General features: G+C 37.2%; 5 protein-coding genes and 1 long non-coding RNA gene across 11 annotated transcripts; 2 read left to right on the top strand and 4 right to left on the bottom strand.

Moving 5' to 3' along the window:
* Positions 1 to 232: 232 nt before the first annotated feature.
* LOC105952968 (DHHC-type zinc finger family protein) lies at positions 233 to 3,315 on the bottom strand. The gene is made up of 7 exons (XM_012976572.2): positions 2,835 to 3,315; positions 1,526 to 1,618; positions 1,329 to 1,430; positions 1,179 to 1,247; positions 985 to 1,083; positions 804 to 899; positions 233 to 726 (listed from the first exon to the last, which is right to left on the bottom strand). Exons 1-7 carry the CDS (start codon positions 3,105 to 3,107, stop codon positions 613 to 615), a joined length of 846 nt encoding a protein of 281 aa, XP_012832026.1. The 5' UTR covers positions 3,108 to 3,315; the 3' UTR covers positions 233 to 612.
* Positions 3,316 to 3,901: 586 nt separating this feature from the next.
* On the bottom strand, positions 3,902 to 6,330 carry LOC105952790 (laccase-17-like). The gene is made up of 6 exons (XM_088823646.1): positions 6,125 to 6,330; positions 5,874 to 6,025; positions 5,552 to 5,796; positions 5,338 to 5,469; positions 4,282 to 5,250; positions 3,902 to 4,197 (listed from the first exon to the last, which is right to left on the bottom strand). Exons 1-6 carry the CDS (start codon positions 6,227 to 6,229, stop codon positions 4,067 to 4,069), a joined length of 1,734 nt encoding a protein of 577 aa, XP_088679772.1. The 5' UTR covers positions 6,230 to 6,330; the 3' UTR covers positions 3,902 to 4,066.
* Positions 6,331 to 8,716: 2,386 nt separating this feature from the next.
* LOC105952969 (laccase-17) lies at positions 8,717 to 11,037 on the bottom strand. Its single transcript, XM_012976573.2, has 6 exons — positions 10,741 to 11,037; positions 10,502 to 10,653; positions 10,164 to 10,408; positions 9,954 to 10,082; positions 8,934 to 9,884; positions 8,717 to 8,855 (listed from the first exon to the last, which is right to left on the bottom strand). Exons 1-6 carry the CDS (start codon positions 10,870 to 10,872, stop codon positions 8,725 to 8,727), a joined length of 1,740 nt encoding a protein of 579 aa, XP_012832027.1. The 5' UTR covers positions 10,873 to 11,037; the 3' UTR covers positions 8,717 to 8,724.
* A 756-nt stretch (positions 11,038 to 11,793) lies between these two features.
* On the bottom strand, positions 11,794 to 12,831 carry LOC148767257 (aspartic proteinase PCS1-like). Its single transcript, XM_088823647.1, has one exon. It carries the CDS (start codon positions 12,814 to 12,816, stop codon positions 12,046 to 12,048), a length of 771 nt encoding a protein of 256 aa, XP_088679773.1. The 5' UTR covers positions 12,817 to 12,831; the 3' UTR covers positions 11,794 to 12,045.
* A 62-nt stretch (positions 12,832 to 12,893) lies between these two features.
* On the top strand, positions 12,894 to 15,473 carry LOC148767256 (aconitate hydratase 3, mitochondrial-like). 2 transcript variants are annotated; one of them, XM_088823649.1, is made up of 5 exons: positions 12,894 to 13,100; positions 13,191 to 13,283; positions 13,860 to 14,818; positions 15,063 to 15,182; positions 15,268 to 15,473. In XM_088823649.1, the coding sequence occupies exons 1-3, from the start codon at positions 12,906 to 12,908 to the stop codon at positions 13,875 to 13,877; spliced, it is 306 nt and encodes a 101-aa protein (XP_088679775.1). In that variant the 5' UTR covers positions 12,894 to 12,905; the 3' UTR covers positions 13,878 to 14,818; positions 15,063 to 15,182; positions 15,268 to 15,473. The 2 variants fall into 2 exon arrangements, with proteins under 2 accessions (XP_088679775.1, XP_088679774.1); XM_088823648.1 differs by having other exon boundaries at positions 12,923 to 13,100.
* A 1,834-nt stretch (positions 15,474 to 17,307) lies between these two features.
* Positions 17,308 to 19,993, top strand: LOC105950103 (uncharacterized). Of its 5 annotated transcripts, none has more exons than XR_016033721.1 (8): positions 17,308 to 17,873; positions 18,128 to 18,194; positions 18,295 to 18,381; positions 18,529 to 18,648; positions 18,902 to 19,004; positions 19,199 to 19,276; positions 19,528 to 19,604; positions 19,759 to 19,920. It is a non-coding gene; the product is annotated as an uncharacterized LOC105950103 (long non-coding RNA). The 5 variants fall into 5 exon arrangements; XR_016033720.1 differs by having other exon boundaries at positions 19,162 to 19,276; XR_016033722.1 differs by having other exon boundaries at positions 18,493 to 18,648; positions 18,902 to 19,276; positions 19,759 to 19,993.
* Positions 19,994 to 20,074: the final 81 nt, after the last annotated feature.

Below are 20,074 nucleotides of genomic sequence, written 5' to 3'. Positions count from 1 at the left end.
TTGGTTACATGTATAAATAAAACCGAGAAGAAAAAGAAGATACAAAATCGTTTACTAAAAGGCATTGCAGACATTTCGAGTGTGTATAGAGCTAACTGTAAGCGGAACTTAAAATGAGGGACTGTCTAGTATATGAAACTAGTTAAACGGGATTTACGTGCTAAAACCCGTAAACATCTAAACATTTTGAGGGCTTAATATATAAACAACCCTACACAAGTAGAGAAGAAAAAAAAAAAAAAAAGGTATAACCATCTCTCTATTGCTGGGAAAATCTTTTACAGTCACGAGATTTACACTTTCTTGCAAAATTTACCTTTCTCTCCTCTACTGGTGTGACTCAACAGGGGGTTTCGACCCCTCCCTATTTCTTTTTACACTATAATGCATTTCGGTGAGATTTCTCTATACAGAACCAAACGAACATTCTAGTGTAACGACATGCGTAAAACAAAACCTCCATACGACGCGACAGTAAAAAAAAAAAAAAAAAAAAAAAAAAAACCTATATAAAATACAATGCTGCAATTTAGAAATCAAGAACTAAACTCGTACTAGAAAATTGATTCAAAGACGTTTGGTCAGTAGAAAAACATGTCTGAAAATCGACTTTCAATCTGGAGTGGGTGATCCCATAAGTTTATCATACTTTGTCCGATAACGAAGCCCTGAACCAACATGCTCTGATGTGGGCCACAGCCACCAAATCATTTTCGGGCCCAAAATCTGCATCAGTCGAAAAATGAGAAAGATCAAATTTTTAAGATTAAAAAAAAAAAAAAAAAAAAAAAAGGTTTTCTCACTTCTGTCAAATTCTCATATGCACCAATATCATATGGGTGTGAGTAGAGATTGCCTCCCTTTTCTGCTAGCCACATTGCTCTTACACCTTCGTGATACTGTCATTTAAAAAGATTAATTATTTTATTTTATGTATTTTTTAAAATATTTTTTTAAGGCTAGAAATCGGTAAATGAGATAAACCTCGATTGTAGTCTTGTTTTGTACAATGAGATAGATATGCCAGCCGATGAAAAACACCAGAGCCAAACTTAAAGGTACTAATAGTAACCCTGAAATGATCTGCACACAAAATACTCTAGTGAGTTAAACAGAAGAAATATAAAAGCCGAAAAAGAAACGAAAAAATATAATAAAAAACTCGGAAAGTAATTAACATGTATGATTCTGAAAGATTCGTCGGCATCTTGCTGAGAATCAACCGTCACACTACCAACGAGCAGTATCTGAAATTAATTCATGAGTATATATGAGTCACAGTATAAAGCAGAGGGATAGTAAAAAAAAAAAAGAAAAAAAAAACGTACCAGGGAGTATATGCATGCAATAACAGCGTAAACGACAAACACAAAGAAGATTTTATAGTTGGCGTGTCCGACACAATTGTTCATCCAAACGCAATGGTGATCCTTGCATTACGAGACAGAAGTTTAATACGACATTATTTTGAATATTTTTTTTATTAATAAAAATGAGAAAACATAATGACGTGGACCAGACATACCATTCGTAGAACACAACGGTTACATATGCGACAATGGTGGGCCCGAGGAGGCTTATAGTGTGAACACTTTTGGCAGTACCTTAAATCACCGCCCTGCCAAAAAAAAAAAGAAACAACAGAAAATGAAATAAGAAAATTAAAATAGATACGGAAAATGGTAATGGAACTTTAGTTAATAGGCATTTCAATTTAAGATACGCGTATCCCGTGTAATGATAAGATTAACGAGAAAAAATCCCATGGCAATTAATTCGTGACGCCAAACATGTGTATATTATAAAACAGAACTGCAATGCCAAATAACAAATCATTATATAAATAGTATGTTTTTGAGAAGCGTTTGGGGGCCATGGCCCCCCTTAGCTAGCACTATACTGTATCCGCCACTGAATTACGGCGTGGATCTATATAATATACACGTCAAGCAAGAAAGCGGAGAAAACAAATCAGCCAACGACTAAAAAAGAGCACATAACGAAAACGATAATAACAATAACGCAATTGTGTAACTATTTCGTGACTTTAATTCCGTACCACTAGCTAAACTCCATCTGTATGTTTCTGAAAGTATTCAAGATTTTCCTTTTAAAACAGCACCGACGATTTTATGATTCTAGGACGACCAGTCAACCGCCAATCCCAACATAAAAAAACCGAAAGTCAAACGTGGTTACACAACCAATCAGCATCTTATGCTCATATTAAGCAAAGAACTACTAAAACTGGTCACCGTTTAATATTTGTGGATCAACAAACGTTAAACAATCAGATCCGGATATTCAGTACAGGCAAATTAATCAGGTACATGAAAAAGATCGAAAAAAGTAAACCACGATTCACAGGAAATATACCAAGTTCAGAACACTATTTCAAATTCAAGAATGGATTTTTCGTCTTCTTTTTTTTTTTTTTTCTTGTGTGAAATTGGAGGCACTAAGAATCAAAATCACCAACTAAAAAATCGAACGATTTCAAATCAATTGATAAATAGCTCACAATACAACAGGCTCCTGCTCGAAATTACGAAAACTGTAAATACATTTCAAATCGACAGTTCAATTCGAAGGAAAATCATGAAATTGAAGCGGTAATCAAGAACCCAACATGACAACAATACTTCAGCAGATAAAAAAAAACCCCAAACTTTACTAAACCTAAAAAAATTATAAAACGAAAAATCCCTAAAAAATGGCGGAAATAACTAAACAAAGGAAATGCATTAAACGAGAGACCTTCGTAGTTCCGAAAAAAAACCAAACATGCAAGCATATAATTAGAGATTGAAAAATGATAAAAAGGAATAACAGACCTTGCGTTTGATCTCATGGATCGGGCTATCGGAATCCTCCACATCGGGTACGAAAGAACCGGGTACCCGACCCGGATCGGTGTAAACGGCGAGCCGATAACTGGAGATGCACATGACAGCTAAGAAAGTGAAAACGGCGCCGTGTAGCATTCCGGGGGAGGACCCGAGCCCGAACCGGTGGTCGATGAAGACGAGCACTGTGGAGAAGTAGATGTAAGTGATTGCGGCTATCACGACGCCGACGTGGAATGAGAGCTTGCAGCCGCGTGTCATTTTTTATTTTTTTTTCGTTGATCTCGTCGCGGATTTTATTTACTGTGCAGTGCGGGAGTCGGAGGCACCGGCGTAATGGCGGATTACGACGGCGTCTCCGGCGGTGGAGGGAATTTTGTTGGGGTTTCTTATTTTTTTTAATTTTACTTTTTTTTTGGCAGTGGAAGGTGCGGTGGGCCGGTGGCGTGGGCGAGTTATTTGATTAAATGGGTTTGGAGTTGCCTTTATTTTTTGGGTTATTTATTTATTCTCCTCGAATTTGGATTTTGTAATTAAATTAAATTCAAGTAACCACTTTTTTTTTTTTTATAGCTTTTTCTCACCTTATTTTATTGTCTTTTTCTCCAACTGATTTTGTAGCGTATTTTATACAAAAAAACACGCATTTTTTACATTAGCACAAAGTGAATGATATTATGAAAACGGCCACCCACTGAAGTAATGTTAAATTACGAATAATCCTTGATTTTTTGATAATTATAATCATTTTTAATTATGAATTTCTTAGAATCTATTCTCGGGTTATCAAATTTAGTGGATTCTTCTAGATTATGTGGAATATTCTTTAGTTTCTACTCGTTTTTATCTCATTTGAACTCTACATTTGAAACAACTGCACAAAACGATTACAAACTAGAGAACATTCCACGGAATGCAGAAGATTCTGTTGAATTAGACATCATTTGTAAGAAGATTTATCATTGAGGGATGGTTGTAATAACTCAAACATGAGGGATTTTTTCGTAATTTGGCATTACCTCATGGGATGACCGTAATTTACAATAAAATATGCATTTTCTTAAAAATCATAGGGTACAAAATCAAATATAACTTTCGTTACATTACATTTTCTCAAATATAGCAAAAAGAGAATAAAAATAAAATCAGCAAGAATGAGTAGTACTAAAGTAAACTAAAAGGAGTAAAAAATAAAAAAAGAAAATCAAGAAAATCCGATTTTAACATTTGGGAAGATCTTTCGGCGGCGGCGGTAGCTTTTGATTCCGGCGTATCCCGTCCATCACAACCCAAGCCATCTTCAAACCCCAACTTGTATGCACTTCCAAATGACAATGCATGAACCATACACCTATTTCATTTATATATATAAAAAAAACACATTAATTTATTACATAATAAATTCTTGAATTTCTGTAAATGTAATATATGTTACCTGGATTATCTGCTAGGAAACGAATTGCCACCCAGCCACCGGAGGGTACGCCAACTGTGTTCCTCTCAACCGGGTCAACCAGGTTGAACTTCGCCGGATCCTTATTCGGGTCGAAATTCTCAAACCCTTGACCCAATACGAAGAAGTTGTATCCATGGAGGTGGAGCGGGTGGCTCTCCGCTCCGACGATGCTAGTGTCCTGCAGCACCACCTCCACGCTAGCATTGAACGGCAGCACCGCCACTCTCGTGCCCGCCGCCGCCGCGGGATTGCTCGGCGGGTTGCCCGTGTAGTTGAATTTGAACGGCGGGTTGGCCGGAAAATCGGCGGTGTACACTCCCTTCGATTGGTTCGAGTAGTGGGCCTGAAGCAGAGCCGTGTTTGGCATCACGAAAGACACATTGTTGATTGATGCTGTAAGCATCGTGTTATTCGGGCCTTGGCAGGTCTTATTCGGGCTTGAACACGGGTTCAGCCCGAGCCCGACCGTAAAGAAAAATCTCCTGTCCACTTTCTGTGGCACTAAAGCGGGGAACTTTGAACTAGCCAAGCTTCTGAGCTTCTTGCTGAATTTCGTCGCGAAAACGGTGTCGTTAAATTTGGGGAGCGACGGTTTTAAAAGGGCAATCTTTGTATTATTGTTGGTTGCGTTGTTCGAGGAGAGATGGTATTCCAAGATTCCGGCGGTGGTGGAATTGTCGAACGAAGCGGGGCCCGTCGCGTAGGGCCTTGCTTCCATTAGGAAGGCCGTGTTTGGACGATGTTTTTTCGTCTTGAGAAGTACATTTGTTGTCTGTCCGGGGGTTATCAGAACTATGTTCGTTTTAAACGGTTTTACGTACACAGCATCAGCATCGACAACAGTCATAGTATGGTTCGCAATGCTGAAGAAAAGCTCGTCGTTTAGTGCAGCATTGATCAATCTCAGCATGTAAATTTTCTCTGGCTTCACTTTCAGTTTGAATGTATCTGCATTATAATTAGGTATAACCAACCAAACAAGGCCTTAGTTTTCTTGAAATGTATGATTTTTTCGTTTACGAAATTAGTGTTCACCTTTAGCTGAACAATTGTTGTAAAAGGGTCCCGTGAGGCCGTTAATTGTGAAAGCATCCGAAATATTCGGTGCTCCCCCCGTTTGAAGTGCTTGATTAATAACTGTCTCCGTATCCGCCTTCCACCATTCACCTACAAAGTTACGTAAATCGAATTTATTTACTCTTGTTCCATAGTTACGAATAATTTTCTACTTCAAAAAAAAAATGTATACCGAAAATTATCGGGATTTCTTTGTAGGGCTGTGGGAATGGATAGGGTACTCCTTTCTTCGGAAGGACGATTATAGGTCCGTAGAGTGTAACCCTAAGCCACGAAATGTGTGCATGCCAAAATAGTGTGCCTCGTTGTGCGGTAACGGTGAAATTGTAGACATAGCTTTGTCCTGTCTGAATCGGGCATTGGGTAATATACGCTGGCCCGTCGGCCCAGCCACTTCTTAATTGCCTGATTCCGTGCCTGTTAATTTGTTTGATTTAGTTAATTACATTTAACAGAGGGAAATTAATAATGATGTTTAGCATGTTATTATTTACCAATGAATCGAGACGTTGTACTGAACATGGTTGACTACTTTGACCACGACTCTGTCTCCTTCCCTTGCAGTGATCGTCGGCCCTGGAAATTGGCCGTTCACTGTCACTATGCTCTTCGATTGGCACAATCTTGTGACGTTTTGCATTTCGATCTGTATTCGTAAATAAGAAAATATGTTAATCAATCGGGGATATGTGTAAGTATATATATGTACACGAGAAATGTATATGTGTTTATAGTGTGTACGTACGTTGAACTTGTAGTGGCGCGTTACGCCTGAATGTTTGGATACCGATAACTCGAGTAAAAGGGACAATGCGGTTACGAGAAAGACCAATGGCTTGTGAGAATTCATTTTTTTTGTTTTTTTTATTACTTGATTGGAGAAATGCAATAATTTTTATGAGTTGCTAAGATGGTGGTGAAAATATAGGTAATGAAGAATGAATATATATATATTGTTTGTTTGTGTGTGATTGTGTGTGTTTATTAGTTTCGATTTATTTAAAAGAAAAATTATTTTTTGATGAATTTGTTAGTTTGGTTTGGTAATTAGAATTAGGGGTTAACAGATTGAATGTTGACCTGAGTAGGCGGTTGTCCCAACTATGATTTGGAGTGATGTTTAAGTGAGATTGATTGATTGATTAATTATGAGGATTATTAATTCAGTTGAAACATCATGTATTAACAACGGGAAGTTGTTACACATGGTTATTTATACTGGGTGTTTGTTATTCGTAGATGAGGTGAAATAACTACTCAATAAATACACATATATACGAATGTGTGTAATTATATATAGATTCACGGTTTCTAGTCACTCGGTATAAATAATCAGGTGTAACATCTAATTTCTCAATTAACAACACTAGTTCTACCATCCATATAACCTTTTATTTGACAATTCTTTAAGTACCCTTGTAATAAGTGTATTAGTAGTCAAAATATTTATATGTGTACATCTAATCTGCAAATCAAAGAGTAAACTTTTCTATAAGTAAAAATCATGTAAAATAGAAGCTAGTTTCATGTTCATAGAAATTGTTGGCAAGTAGCCTTCAATTGTTTTACTTTGTAATCAAGAAATTGTTTGAATTGTTCTAACCCCTATTTTGTTGGCTGTCGTCTCGTTTGAATTTTTTGGATTCCATCACCTGTCTAATATATATATTATATTATAGTGGCTCTTAGATATAGCCTCCCGAAACATCGTGAAATTGAAATAGCCCTCCTCTTATAAATCGACAACTTCTTCATCGCGTGGCAGATCTTCTCCCACTCGTCCGATCTTAGTATTGTTATATATGATAGTTCACGTAATCGACTATAGTCGATTAATAAATCAACTGTATTTCTTTTATAGTCGATGTATTGTTTTAGATCTAATATATGCTTTAATATTTGGGGTAATATGCCTCACACCCCTCAAACCAAACTTAATTAGATATGAGTGACAAACTCAAATAAAATATTTTAACTACATCCCTATTTTAAAATAAAAATTGATACACATCCTTTGATTTTTATTTAACCCAAAAATACCCTTACAATACCTAATAAAAGTCACGGTGTCTCTTCTTTTTCTTATTTATTTCTCTCTCTTCCCCTCTCTTTCTCACGCCGCTCAACCGCTCAACATATCACGTTCTGGTTCTCTCTCTCTCTCTCTCTCTCTCTCTCTCTCTCTCTCTCTCTCTCTCTCTCTCTCTCTCTCTCTCTCTCTCTCTCTTCTGATCTCTTCTCCTCTTCTCTCTCACACACGTCCCCCCCTCCCTTCCTCCTTTTTTTTCTTTTCAATTGATGGTGGTTATGGCAGATGGCAGCGGTATGATGGCGGCGGTTATGGTAGGCGACGACGATGGCTATGGCGACGCTCGGCATAGGGATTGCATCGGGAGGCTATGTGATGGCAGGCTCGTTGTTTGCTTGCAACCCACATGGATGAATCGTGAAGGTGGGTCTGGGTGTGGGGGGTGGAGAGGGGGAGTAGTGGCGTGGTGGTGGCGGTGGATCGGATTTAGGGTTTGTTGGGAAAAAAATAATATTTTTCGATTTAGTTGTCTACAGATGTCTATGGGTGTCTATGGGTGTCTATGGTGTTTGACGGCTAGGGTTGAAAGGAGTTAGGGTTTCAAGATGTCTATGGGTTACTACGGATTACTAAAGGTTTCTACAGAATTCTTTAGATGTCTACAGCAAAAAAAAAATTAAAAAATCATAATTTTCAATTTATTTTGAAAATAAGGGGAAAAAATAGATTTTATATAATGAAAAAATACGAAAAATGAAAATAAAAAAGAAAAAAGTAGCCATAATTTTTAATTTTATGTAGAAAAGAGGAAAAATAGATTTTTATATAATGAAAAATATGAAAGAGAAAGAAAAAAAAAACGTGTTCTACGAAAAATTAAAAAAAAAATGATAGATGCAAATTTAAAAATGTTAAATAATACCATAGTTCATCATAGTATATTTATAATCTGTTGTAATGTTGAATTTGTGAGTAGAGGGGCATTTTTGGAATAAATTTAATAAATGATGTGAAGCAAATTTTAATTAGACTTGTCATTTAGTTCTAATACGGTTTGTCACCAGGGACTTATATCTTAAGACCCCTTAATATTTTGATCAATTATAGTCAATTTACGTCCAGTTTAATATCATAAGTCCAGAAGCTGTCTGGGCTTTTCCCTTGGTAAACCCAGTAAGAACAAACACTTTAGGCTTTTGTTTTTTGGTTACCCAATGTTTTTGAAAAATAGTTTATTTTATTTTATTTAAATATTAATAAAAAAAATTACATATAATTAATGATTAACGTTAAACAAATTAGAGACAAATGAAAGATTAGCATTTAGGAAGATCGTTTGGCGGCGGAAGCATCTTTTGATAGGGAAGATTCCCATCTAGAACCAACCAAGCCATCTCCAAACCCCAGCTTGCGTGTGCTTCAAAGTGGCAATGCATAAACCACACCCCTGCCAATTTTATTCAAAAAAATTAATTATTAATTTATTAAATAATATTAAAATAAGATTAATAAAATAAATGCTGACCTGGATTATCTGCTAAGAACCTAATTGAAGCCCAACCGCCCGACGGCACCGCCACCGTGTTCCGCTCAACCGGGTCAACAAGGTTGTAATTCTTCGGGTCATTTTCCGGGTCGAAATTTCCGAAACCTCTTCCTACGACGAAGAAATTGAATCCATGGAGATGAAGTGGGTGGCTCTCCGCCCCGAGGATACTCGTATCCTGCAATATCAGCTCCACCCCCGCGCCGAAAGGCAAAACCTCAACTCTCGTTCCTTTGCTCACCACTGTATTATTCGGCGGCGTTCCGGTGTAATTAAACCACCGGGTAGGGTACACCGGGAAATCGGATCCGTAAACCCCTCTCGATTTCCCGGCATAGTGCGATTGGAGTAAGGCCGTGTTTGGGCGGACGAAGGACACGTTGTTCACGGAAGCCGAAAATTTCGCCCCTTTCGGACCTTTGCAGGTCACGTTTGCACGATCGCACGGCGTCGTTCCGAGCCCAATCGTGAAGAAGAAACGCCTGTCGATTTTCACCGGAACATTAGCCGGAAACTGTCGCGTTGCTAAACTGCGCAATTTACTGGCGAAATCCGTGGCGAAAACGGTGTCGTTTAGAGCTGGTAGGGTTGGTTTAAACACCGGAAACTTTCTGCCTGGGTTTCCATATTCCAGAATACCAGCAACAGTTGAATTCCCGAATTTCCCGGTACCGGTGATGTACGGGCTCGCCGCCATGAAGAAATTAGCGCGTGGAAACCGTGATTTAGTCTCCAGAAGAAGATTAGTGGTTTGTCCAGGGGCGATTAGTACTGTATCAGCACGAAACGGTTTAACGTAAACTGCATCAGCTTCGACAACAATTAAGGAGTGATTAGCAATGCTGAAGAAGAGATCTTCGTTCAGCGCCGCGTTGATCACACGCAGGAGATAAGTCTTTCCAGGTACCACCCTCACCTTCAACGTATCATCTGCATAATTAGCTTAGATTAGCTTAATTAAACATGATTAAATATTAATGATGCTTTACAATGAATTACTTTTGGCTGAGCAATTATTCAATGGACCAGGAAATCCATTGATAGTATACGCGTTCGACACGTTTGGACCTCCGCCTGTTAGCAAAGCTTGCTTGATTATTTCCTCGGGATCTCCATTGTACCATTCTCCTATAAATACAATTAAAAAAATTAAAAATCGATTTAGAATTAATTAAAAGTTTGAAGCTATTAAGATTGATGATTAATTACCAAAGATGAGTGGGATTTCCTTGTAGGGTTTGGTGAAAGGGTAATTATCTCCTAATTTAGGGTGAATGATTAAAGGACCATAAACAGTTGCTCTTAGCCATGAAATATGTGCATGCCAAAATAGGGTTCCTCTTTGCCCAATTACAGTGAAGTTATACACATAACTATTCCCAGTTTGTATGGGGCATTGTGTTATGTATGCTGGTCCGTCGGCCCATCCACTCCGAAGCTGTCGAATTCCATGCCTGTTATATATATAGATACAATTAAAACATGATGAATGTGTTTAAAACTCAATCAAGAATATATATATACATCTTATCATAAACTATATATACCAATGGATGGAGATATTGTGTTGAACATTGTTGACTACTTCAATAAGAAGGCGGTCGCCTTCCCTAGCGAAGATACTAGGCCCTGGAAATTTACCGTTTACCGTAACCATGCTCTTTGTGTGGCACAATCTTGTCACGTTTTTCATTTGAATCTACAAATAGTAAACAAAATATATACATACATTATATACCTATAATAAAACGCCTATGATTTAAATGAAACATAAATATATGCACACGTTAAATTTGTAGTGTCGGGTTTTCCCTCCGTTAATATGGGGTGGATGAGCATTGATATGTGGGAAGATACAAAGTGCCACGAAAAGAACCGTAAAAGACATTAGTGTTTTCGATGGAGAAATGGCTGCCATTTCTTGTTATTTGATGAATTGATGAAAATATATTGGTTTGATGCATGTTTATATATAGAAGAATGTTGGTTGAATTTTGATCAAGTGGGGGAAATAGTTAATTAATTGATGAAAGAGTGAAGTAGAGCAAAGCTTCAATAGGTTATCCTGGTCGGGCCAATAGGTTGCTGGACGATTATTTTTTGAGTGGTGGCAAAGACAATCCAGTAATGGTAACTGAATATATATAATATAGATACAAGGATTTGTCACACACACACACATGTGTGTATATATATATATATATATATATATATATATATATATATATATATATATATATATATATATATAAAGGATTCTTGAAGACTACTAATAATAAGTATATATAGGTAATATACATTCTATATGATGAAATATTTAGCTCAACTAATTGCGGGAATGGTAAGTTGGTGCAAAATATTAGCATTATCGAGTACTCTTGTGGGCACCAGGTCCGTTTCACCTTAACGGAGTCGTTGAGTCACCATAATTTATATTCCTCAAAAAATATTTCCTGCAAAATACGTAACACAATATATTTAATACGCACGTGTAGATTATAAATTAAGAATTGGTGTTTTGTCTATTATGTACTTGAGTTCTTAGTGTGGAAGCCAATCAAAGGGTGAATGTTTTTATTTCTTTAAATTTTTTATCTTTTATATTTATGTTATAGAATTGGTGAATTGCTGATATAAATTAATGGGCCGGGCTTTTAACGGATTGGAGTTTCAAGCTTTGGCCCAAACAATCCAAATCCAATGTGTGGTCTACGAAATTAAACAGGCTTATTTTCAGTTTAATGAATATAATGAATAATATATATATATATATATATATATATATATATATATATATATATATTTTATATTATCTAATATATGAGAAATACAACTTGACTTTAGCGGTAAATAATACTGATATAATTTATTAATGTTGGACTATCCCCTCCAATGAAAACAAAACACGTGGACCATCTATTTTATTTCACCATCAATCCTCACAAAACTGTACAACATATCTCTGTACACCGCTGTCGTACGTGGACGATTGCAATTGGACCACATTTTTTAAAATCTCTGAACTAGTTGACCTAGGGCTCTGTGTCCTAAGTAAAACACACGTGACATTAAGCACGTGCGAGAGTGGAAACTAAAGATGAAGGCCGAATCTCTGTCCTGCAAGATCGCATCTAACTTGCGCAACACCGATCCTAGATTTCTCAAGATCGAATTCCATCCACACATTTTGCTGATGGTGATGCCCGATGACGTAAGCCTCAATCCCCAAAAGATCCGAGTTCCCAAACGTGAAGCATTGCACCGAATCATTCCCCCTCACTTCATACGGGACCCGGTACAGCAACCGCTCGCCCGTCACCGTTATCTCCGCGCCCCGAAACACTAAGCTCACAGACGGCAGTTTAGGCGGGTCCGTTAAGTTTAACGGCACCCGAAAACACAAATCAAACGCCCCCTGGAACACAAAATCCGGATCCTCCAAAACCCGCAGGAAATTCGATGTTTGGCTTACGAACTCGTTTCTCAGTGCGGTGTACGCGGGTCCGAGGAGGAAGGTGAACTGCGTGCCGGAGTCGACCATGGTTTGACCCGCCCCGGTGTGGTCGGGTTCGAATATGGATTTGGGTAGCTGGAGTAATTTTTGCGAGACCATAATGCCCTCGAGCTGGACAGTGTACGCAACTCTGTCGAAGTAAGGGAGAGGGGTAGAAATCTGGATCAATGGGGTGTAGTTCAGAGGCATAAGCCACGTGGCATTGGATTCGCCGAAGAGTAGAATACCCGAAAAATCCGAACCCGAAATGCAGTAGGAGAATTTCTTGAAACCCATTTGAGAGATGAAAGAGAGAGATCCAAATATTGTTCCAGATATTTTTAGAAGTACTTGCGTTTGCAATCTCATATGTACCAAAATCTGATATCTTCAATTTCTTTTGATTTGATTAAAACAAGATATTATGCATAGAGGATATCTCTATTTGATACGTTGTAATGATGGTTTTATGTGCTTGTGCTGTGATAACAGATAAGCTTCCATACTCTATTAGAATCCTTCTTGAATCTGCTATACGTAATTGTGATGGCTTCCAAGTGACCAAGGCCGATGTTGAGAAAATTATTGACTGGGAAAAGACTTCACCTAATCAGGTCGAGATTCCCTTCAAGCCTGCCCGTGTACTTCTCCAGGTATTATTCTTGGTTTGTATTATATAGACTTTGGTATCTTTAACAATTAGTGTGCAGATTTCATGTGAAAATGTTCCTTTTTGTTGCTAGGATTTTACTGGTGTACCTGTTGTTGTTGTCCTGGCTTGCATGCGTAATGCTATGAACAAGCTCGGCGGTGATTCTGACAAGATCAACCCATTGGTATGCACCATGTCCTCTCTTGTTTTGTATTCCTTTTTAGTAACGAAATATTGGAAAGTCTCACTAGTAATGTTACCTACATTCGAATCATAGGCACATAAGTAGGTAATAGGTCAATTCGCAATTAACATATGGTGCTGAATATGTCAAGGGAAGTTTGCATGTCCCCTGGCATACTAACTCAGATCTCCGAAATGCCACGTGAGTCATTTTTTATTTGGATCTTTGAGTAGTTGTTTATCGAGAATAAATGAAGTTCGAAAAAACAATATTTAGGTTTAATTGTTCATCATTCTTGGTGTGATTTAGGTTGTTATATAACATTTGAACAATATTTATTGAAATTCTCAGTATCCACGGTTTTAATTAATTTGACAAAATTATTTCATATTATTATTTGCCGGGTGAACGCGAACGGGACTCGACCGTTACAAGTTCCATTATATAAATTGTTTTCTCTTCCCTTCTCTACCGACTTCCAATCAATACTATCTCTTTCGCTTCGCTGAATCCCCAACTAAAAACCCCTTCATCTTTCTCTCTAACTCTAATTTCAATGGCTGATTTTCTGAACAGGTCTTTCAAGAAAGTTAATACAGAAAACAGTCTTCAAGATAGACTGAGTAATCTACCAACGGAAATTCTATACACGATTTTTTCGTACCTCTGACCTAAAATCAGCCATGAAGATGTCTGCTGTATCCAAAGATTTTTACGATTTCTGGGCAAAATCAGAAGTCCTTGCCATCAAGATTAAAGATATGGAGCCGATTTTACTGGATCTTGATCGCGGCAACAAATTGCGGGTTATGTTCGAGAAAAACATTCTTGACATGCTGCATCGGCGCAAAAGTTACGGAGTTCCGCTAACAAGATGTACTATCGCGTTACATTCGCTTGTGAGCTCTAGATTCGTAACCGAGGTTCTTCACACCGTTGTCGATTCGAACGTTAAACATCTACACGTACAAGCTTTTACCGGGTTTTTCACACCGTGCGCAAGATTTCCAAGTTCAATCAATTGTTCTTCATTAACAACACTCTGCATTAAGGACGTTTACGGGGAAAGTTTCGAGCTTCCCAAGAGTGTTATCTTGCCAAACTTGAAAGTTTTGCGTCTCCACGACTTCGAATTTTCTAACGATAACTACAACGGGGCCATTTTTTAAGGATGCCCAAATCTTCAAAAATTAGTCATAGTCAAGTGTCGGATGAAACCCGAGGATAATCTCCGAAACTTTCACGTTAAATCTTTGAAACTCAAGAAGTTGGTATTCAAATCCTGGAGAATACATTGGGATTGCTATAATCAGTCGATTCATGTCAATGCGCCCGAGTTGGTTTGTTTTAAGTTCAAAGGCAATCTTCCAATATTTAAATTTGGGGATGGTAATCTGTTGCATTTGGAGAGGGCTTGCTTCGATTTGAGCGATCTTAATAGCGACAGAATGATGTTGACTTCTGAAAGACTGTTAAATATCCTTTATGAGATGAGACATGTTAAGTTTGTATCTTCATCGACAAATACTAAGAAGGTAATACAAAAGCATATTTTTTCTTTTTGGTTCCCCCCCCCCCCCCCCCCCCCCCTCGATTTGATTGTTTATTCGTCATCATTGGAGTATTTCAGTTTCATGCATGCACATCTGGTATAGAGGGAATGTTCTGGGACAGATGAAGTAAAAGTATAACAAGAAGTTTGTAGAACATCCTAATTCTTACACACAATGTCATAACCTGATTTTTTTGGCCAATTTTGTTTATTTTTACGTTGCCTAGGTTATTGCCAACTTTCATGTTTTGGGAGATCCTGGAACACTTGTATCAAACAATCTCGAGGTCCTTAAATGGAAAGTTCAGGAATGCATAAAGCGTTTCCAAGATTTAGTGAAGGATGAGGTACTGTTTACTTATTTGCTTCTCAATTAAGTTCCAGTGCTGTTTTCGGATTTACGGTCTAAATGTTTTTTCTTCCTGTTTACAGAGTGAAGCCAACTGAGGCAGACGCAACTGCGTTATTTCATTAAAGGAGTTATATGGAAATTTTCAGGTTTTGATGTAGTATGTTTTTTTTTAGAAGAATGGTTGTGTAATGGCATTATTCTTGTTGCGTAAGATACTTAATTGTCCTGTACTGTCGTTCAATATTAATCAAGACGGAACAAAGTGTCTCTTCATGGTTTCGTACAAGCACCGAGTGTGATCAACATTAGGTAGAATGTCTCATCATATTGCAGTAGCACGTCAGAAACATTAGTTATTAGACAAACCCCCGTGTTTATTAATTAGTAAGAAATGACACCGACACCATTGAAGTATCGGTCTCATCATATCATACGTTACAAGATACTGAAACAAAATTGCAAATCTCATGAGACCCTAAACAAGCTTCGGAAGTTGCACTTATCCTCTATCTGAAATATGCCAGTTGATAAATTTCAACATTCTATAATCGATAATCTTGTCTGTCCAGCTCCAGCCATGGAAAGCCAATTCACTACCCTTCCGTAGTTTCACTTCGCATCTATCAACTCTGTAGTTTCCAAATTCCAACACAACGACCTTTTTTTTTTTTTTTTAAATCGACAATGCTGTGAATCTTGAATTTGAAACGACGGCCTTGGATCACAGCCTGTTACTTTATCCAGAGTCGTTTGCTTGCTGAGGGACCAGGTTTTCGTTGAGCATTTCGTCTAATAAACCGCGAGCTCCGTTTACATCACCGTTAGCGATAAATCCATCAACCAGAATATCATACATTTTTGGATATAGTTGCACGGACTTTTTGGCGCATTTCAGTCAGCACCACTGTCACCGTATCAAACTCCCCAGCCTCAAAGAGTGCTCGTAAAATCGTACTATACGTACACTAGTCAGGTGAACATCCTAGCTCTTTCATAGCACCCATCAGTTTAATCCCATCATCCACCTTCTTTTCCACACACAACCCCTTAACGTAGGTGTAGATCCATCAAGAACCAAATTGTGACACATTACATCAGGCTTATGTGCACTCATATTCATATGTTTCAACAATCCAAAAGCCTTCCCCTTTCCAATCCTTTTATCCCGACAAAGAATCGAAAGCAAGAGATACACAACAACCATCAAACATGTTTTTATCACCGTAAAAGATGATCAGATCAATAAAAAGTGTTTGAAAGTTTTCGACTTGCCAGGATTTGTTGGTGGGGGCAATTCGAGGCTTTCTTTTGAAGAGAAAATGGTATGATTGGGATTAGGATTTGATGGTTTTGGATTTTCTGATTGATTGATTGTTTGAATAGCAAAGTTTTATTGTCGCCATGGATGAAGTATGAATCCCCTCAACATTTTGATTTTGCCCCCAAATCTGATTTTTGGTTCAATTAAGCAAACTATTTAAATTGAACTTGTTTTGACTAGGAATATGGCCTATTAAGATTTAAATTGAACTTGTTTTGACTAGGAATATGGCCTATTAAGGCGTTCGGATTATGATATGTTTATGAATGTTGAGACGTAATTAATCAACCAATCTTGTGTTTGATGATGTAATAACAGCTAATGCCTGCACATAGAAGATGCCAAGCTTTCAGAGGAGAGAGCACAGATGATAAGGATATGCTTTTCAGTGTGAGGAAGTTAACATTCTTTCAAATGAAGAACCAAGTTGGTGTATTCATGCCTTCCAACGCAAACGAAGATGTTTCCGACTTCAGAATCGAAGGCAGCTGGTTCGAGAGATCGTGCCTCATGCTGGAAACTGGGATAATATCATTGCTCAAGTCCCAACACCATATTTATCTTCACTACAACATTTTAGCCTTTATACGACGCATGTTTTACCCGACGGTTTGAAAACCGTCGTATAAAAGACCGTTCTTGACGCTTTTTGAATCGATTTTGACACATAAAAACCATCGTACAAAATAATATTATTGACGTTTTTTAAACCAATTTCGACACATAAAAACCGTCAAGAAAAAAACTAATTTGATTTAAAAATAATCTTAAAAATGAACCTGATTTATAAATAATTAAATAAGCAAAAAGTTTCCCAAATTCGCTTTAATCTTTTTCTCTTCCCGTCGATACATCTAGAAAAGCTAGGGCTTTTCTCCACCGCCGCTATCGCCGTCGCGGTCGCCACCTCCACCGCCGCTATCGTCGTCGCGTGGCGTCGCAATCATATATCCACCGCCATCGTCGTCTCCATCGCTATCCCCTCCTTCATTGTTGTCTCCATCGCAATCGGAATCCCTTCCTCCACCGCCATCGCGATTACAACCGCCACCGCCATCGCGATTACCACCGCCACCGCCACCGCCACCGCCATCGCCAATGCCACTTATGTCTCCGCTTTCTTCTCGTATTGATTTTTTGCCCTAAAATTTCTGTCTACCTACGTTTTACTTTTTATACATTTTATTAGATAAATTTGTATTGTTGCCAATGGACTTCATCATTTCTAGACTGCCGAAATTCACTGTCCTCTCTCCTTCTTTAGCTCATTGGCTTGAATGTGCAATAAAAAGCTTCAACTTGGGAATGTGAATGCCGTCTCTATGAGCTTTGGCCCAATTGATTGCTTTCAGATAGTTTATCTAGGTAAAGTATTAATCCTTTCAATTTTAATTTGAAGTGCTTTTCTTCAAGCCTTTGACTACGTAGATTTGTTTATTTTTCCTCAGTTTTGAAGGACAAAAAATGCATATTATTTTAGCTGTATAATATCTGCAATTTTTGTTGATGAGAATCTTTTGTGTTGCACTTTTGTATTATTATATTTCATGTTAACTTTAAACCATTTTCAAAGGTATGAAATTTATCTTACAAGAAATAATTATCTGATTATAACACAGATTTACGGATATATGAAGTGTCGTAGTGACCACTGGAAAGGGTCCTTGAAGTCATTAATATCAAGAGGTATGCATATAATAGTGTTCTGAATATAATAGCCTCAAGGTCCACAATTCTCGGTTATCAATGAATTAATTTTGGTTCTAACAGGTTGGTCTTATTTCAGGTTGCTGCTCTATTTTACGTAGGAACAAACGAATCTCATCAACCAATATCCGAGCATCTCTTTTATGCGCAAGATTTTGTTGATGAGGTAATTACTGGAGTCTCCGTGTTTCAATCATTTCCGTTAAGATTTATTTGTCTTGGTGTTTTCTTTATGAGTTGATGTACATCATTGCATTTTCATGACTTCTTTTTCCAGTTGAGGATACCTCTGAAATTTGAGTATGTTATACAGGGCTCATTCATCCGAGATTATCATACCTTATCATAAGTTCTCCAAGAGCCTTATACATTCATTTTCCTGTGGAATACGGTTTAAAATTTGTTTTGAAACAGAAGATTCTTCTGAAAGAAGGTACGTGTTATAATTTAATCATATGTATATTATGTATCAAGAGAAGTAGTTTTAATTTGGTAGGTGCAGTTGCCTGCAAGATGGTCTGGTTCAAAATAAAAGTATTTACTGGTAATAAGTATTTTCTTGATTTTGGCTGGACAATTTGATACCCCCTTGGTTTTCATGCTCTACATGTTCAAGTACCTTTGTGGATTGATTTTTATATATAATATTTGGTATTATTGATTAATCTTGGGTTCTTTTCATACAGGTAAGCTATAGCATTGATACAAAACCATTATTAATGATAAGGATGTTGACAACTCAAGTCTGAGTGAGGGACGGATCGTTTCAATTAATATTACCCATTATGAGTAAGATTTTTCTACATCCAATAAAAGCTACATAATCAGTTTGCAAGCTTCGTCTATAAACTCCGTCATCCATATATTATCTCTTTATCCAACTCAAGTGTTTGGTCAATTTCTTGCTTAAATTTTTGCATATTTGATGATTAATTCTCTGAGTAAGGTCTTGATTGGATGATTCAAGAATTCTGGCCTTGCAGGGCAGGCCCTAGTGCTTTTTTTAATGGGAGGAAATGTTTAGACAGATACAACTTCAGTTCCTCCAACATCAGGCCTAGGTAAACAATATATTGTTCTTAATACTTAATTACTAAAGTTCTATTTAATTTAAACTAATATTGTCATTTATTTTCAGACATTGAGTATGCCCTGCACTAAACCAGCTCATAGTTATCGCCATCGTTGCTCTAATTCTCTTATGTTCATTTTATGGAGTTATATTAAACTTTCATATTTTATGTTTTGTGATTTTTTCATGATTTTTAATATCTTTCTTTATATACTAAACTAAGATATGCAATTTTTCCAGATTTTCACATGTTTATGAGGTTTTATGGCCTCTCCTAAGCGATATCTCAAGGCTTGACAACACTGCATGTTAATCAGGTGAACCTTCTTTATATTATTTATACTTTCTTCATAATACAATTTGATTTCTTTTATGTTATTTCGTTTCAGTTTAAAGTGATCTACCAGTAGATATATCGTAGATATATTTTCTGGTGATGGAATAACTTGTTTTTTTCTCTGGATTGTACAGGAACACATTGTAAATGGGAGCATGGGATCAAGGACACACATGCCACTAATTAACCAAATTTAATTAAATTCAAAGTTATTAGCTTGTGTTGTTTTTGTTACACTGAGATGTATAGACTTTAGAAGTGAATGTAAGTGTTGTTTTAAAGATAATTTTCGTGAAGTTTGGTTTTGCATACTTTTAGAAAACAAGAATTCCTGTATTTGGGGAATCCTAGTGATTTTTGGCATTTGTATATGTTCGTGTTGGGAAATTATAATAATTTTTGGCATGCGGTTACATTTTTTAATAGGTTTCAGTATTAATTCGAAGAAAA

This window comes from Erythranthe guttata, chromosome 10 (genome assembly GCF_056151865.1).
Source record: "Erythranthe guttata isolate IM_541 chromosome 10, IM_541, whole genome shotgun sequence".
In the NCBI taxonomy this organism is placed as follows: domain Eukaryota; kingdom Viridiplantae; phylum Streptophyta; class Magnoliopsida; order Lamiales; family Phrymaceae; genus Erythranthe; species Erythranthe guttata.
Note: the sequence above shows the minus strand (reverse complement) of the source record. Positions and strands in the feature narration are given on the sequence as shown.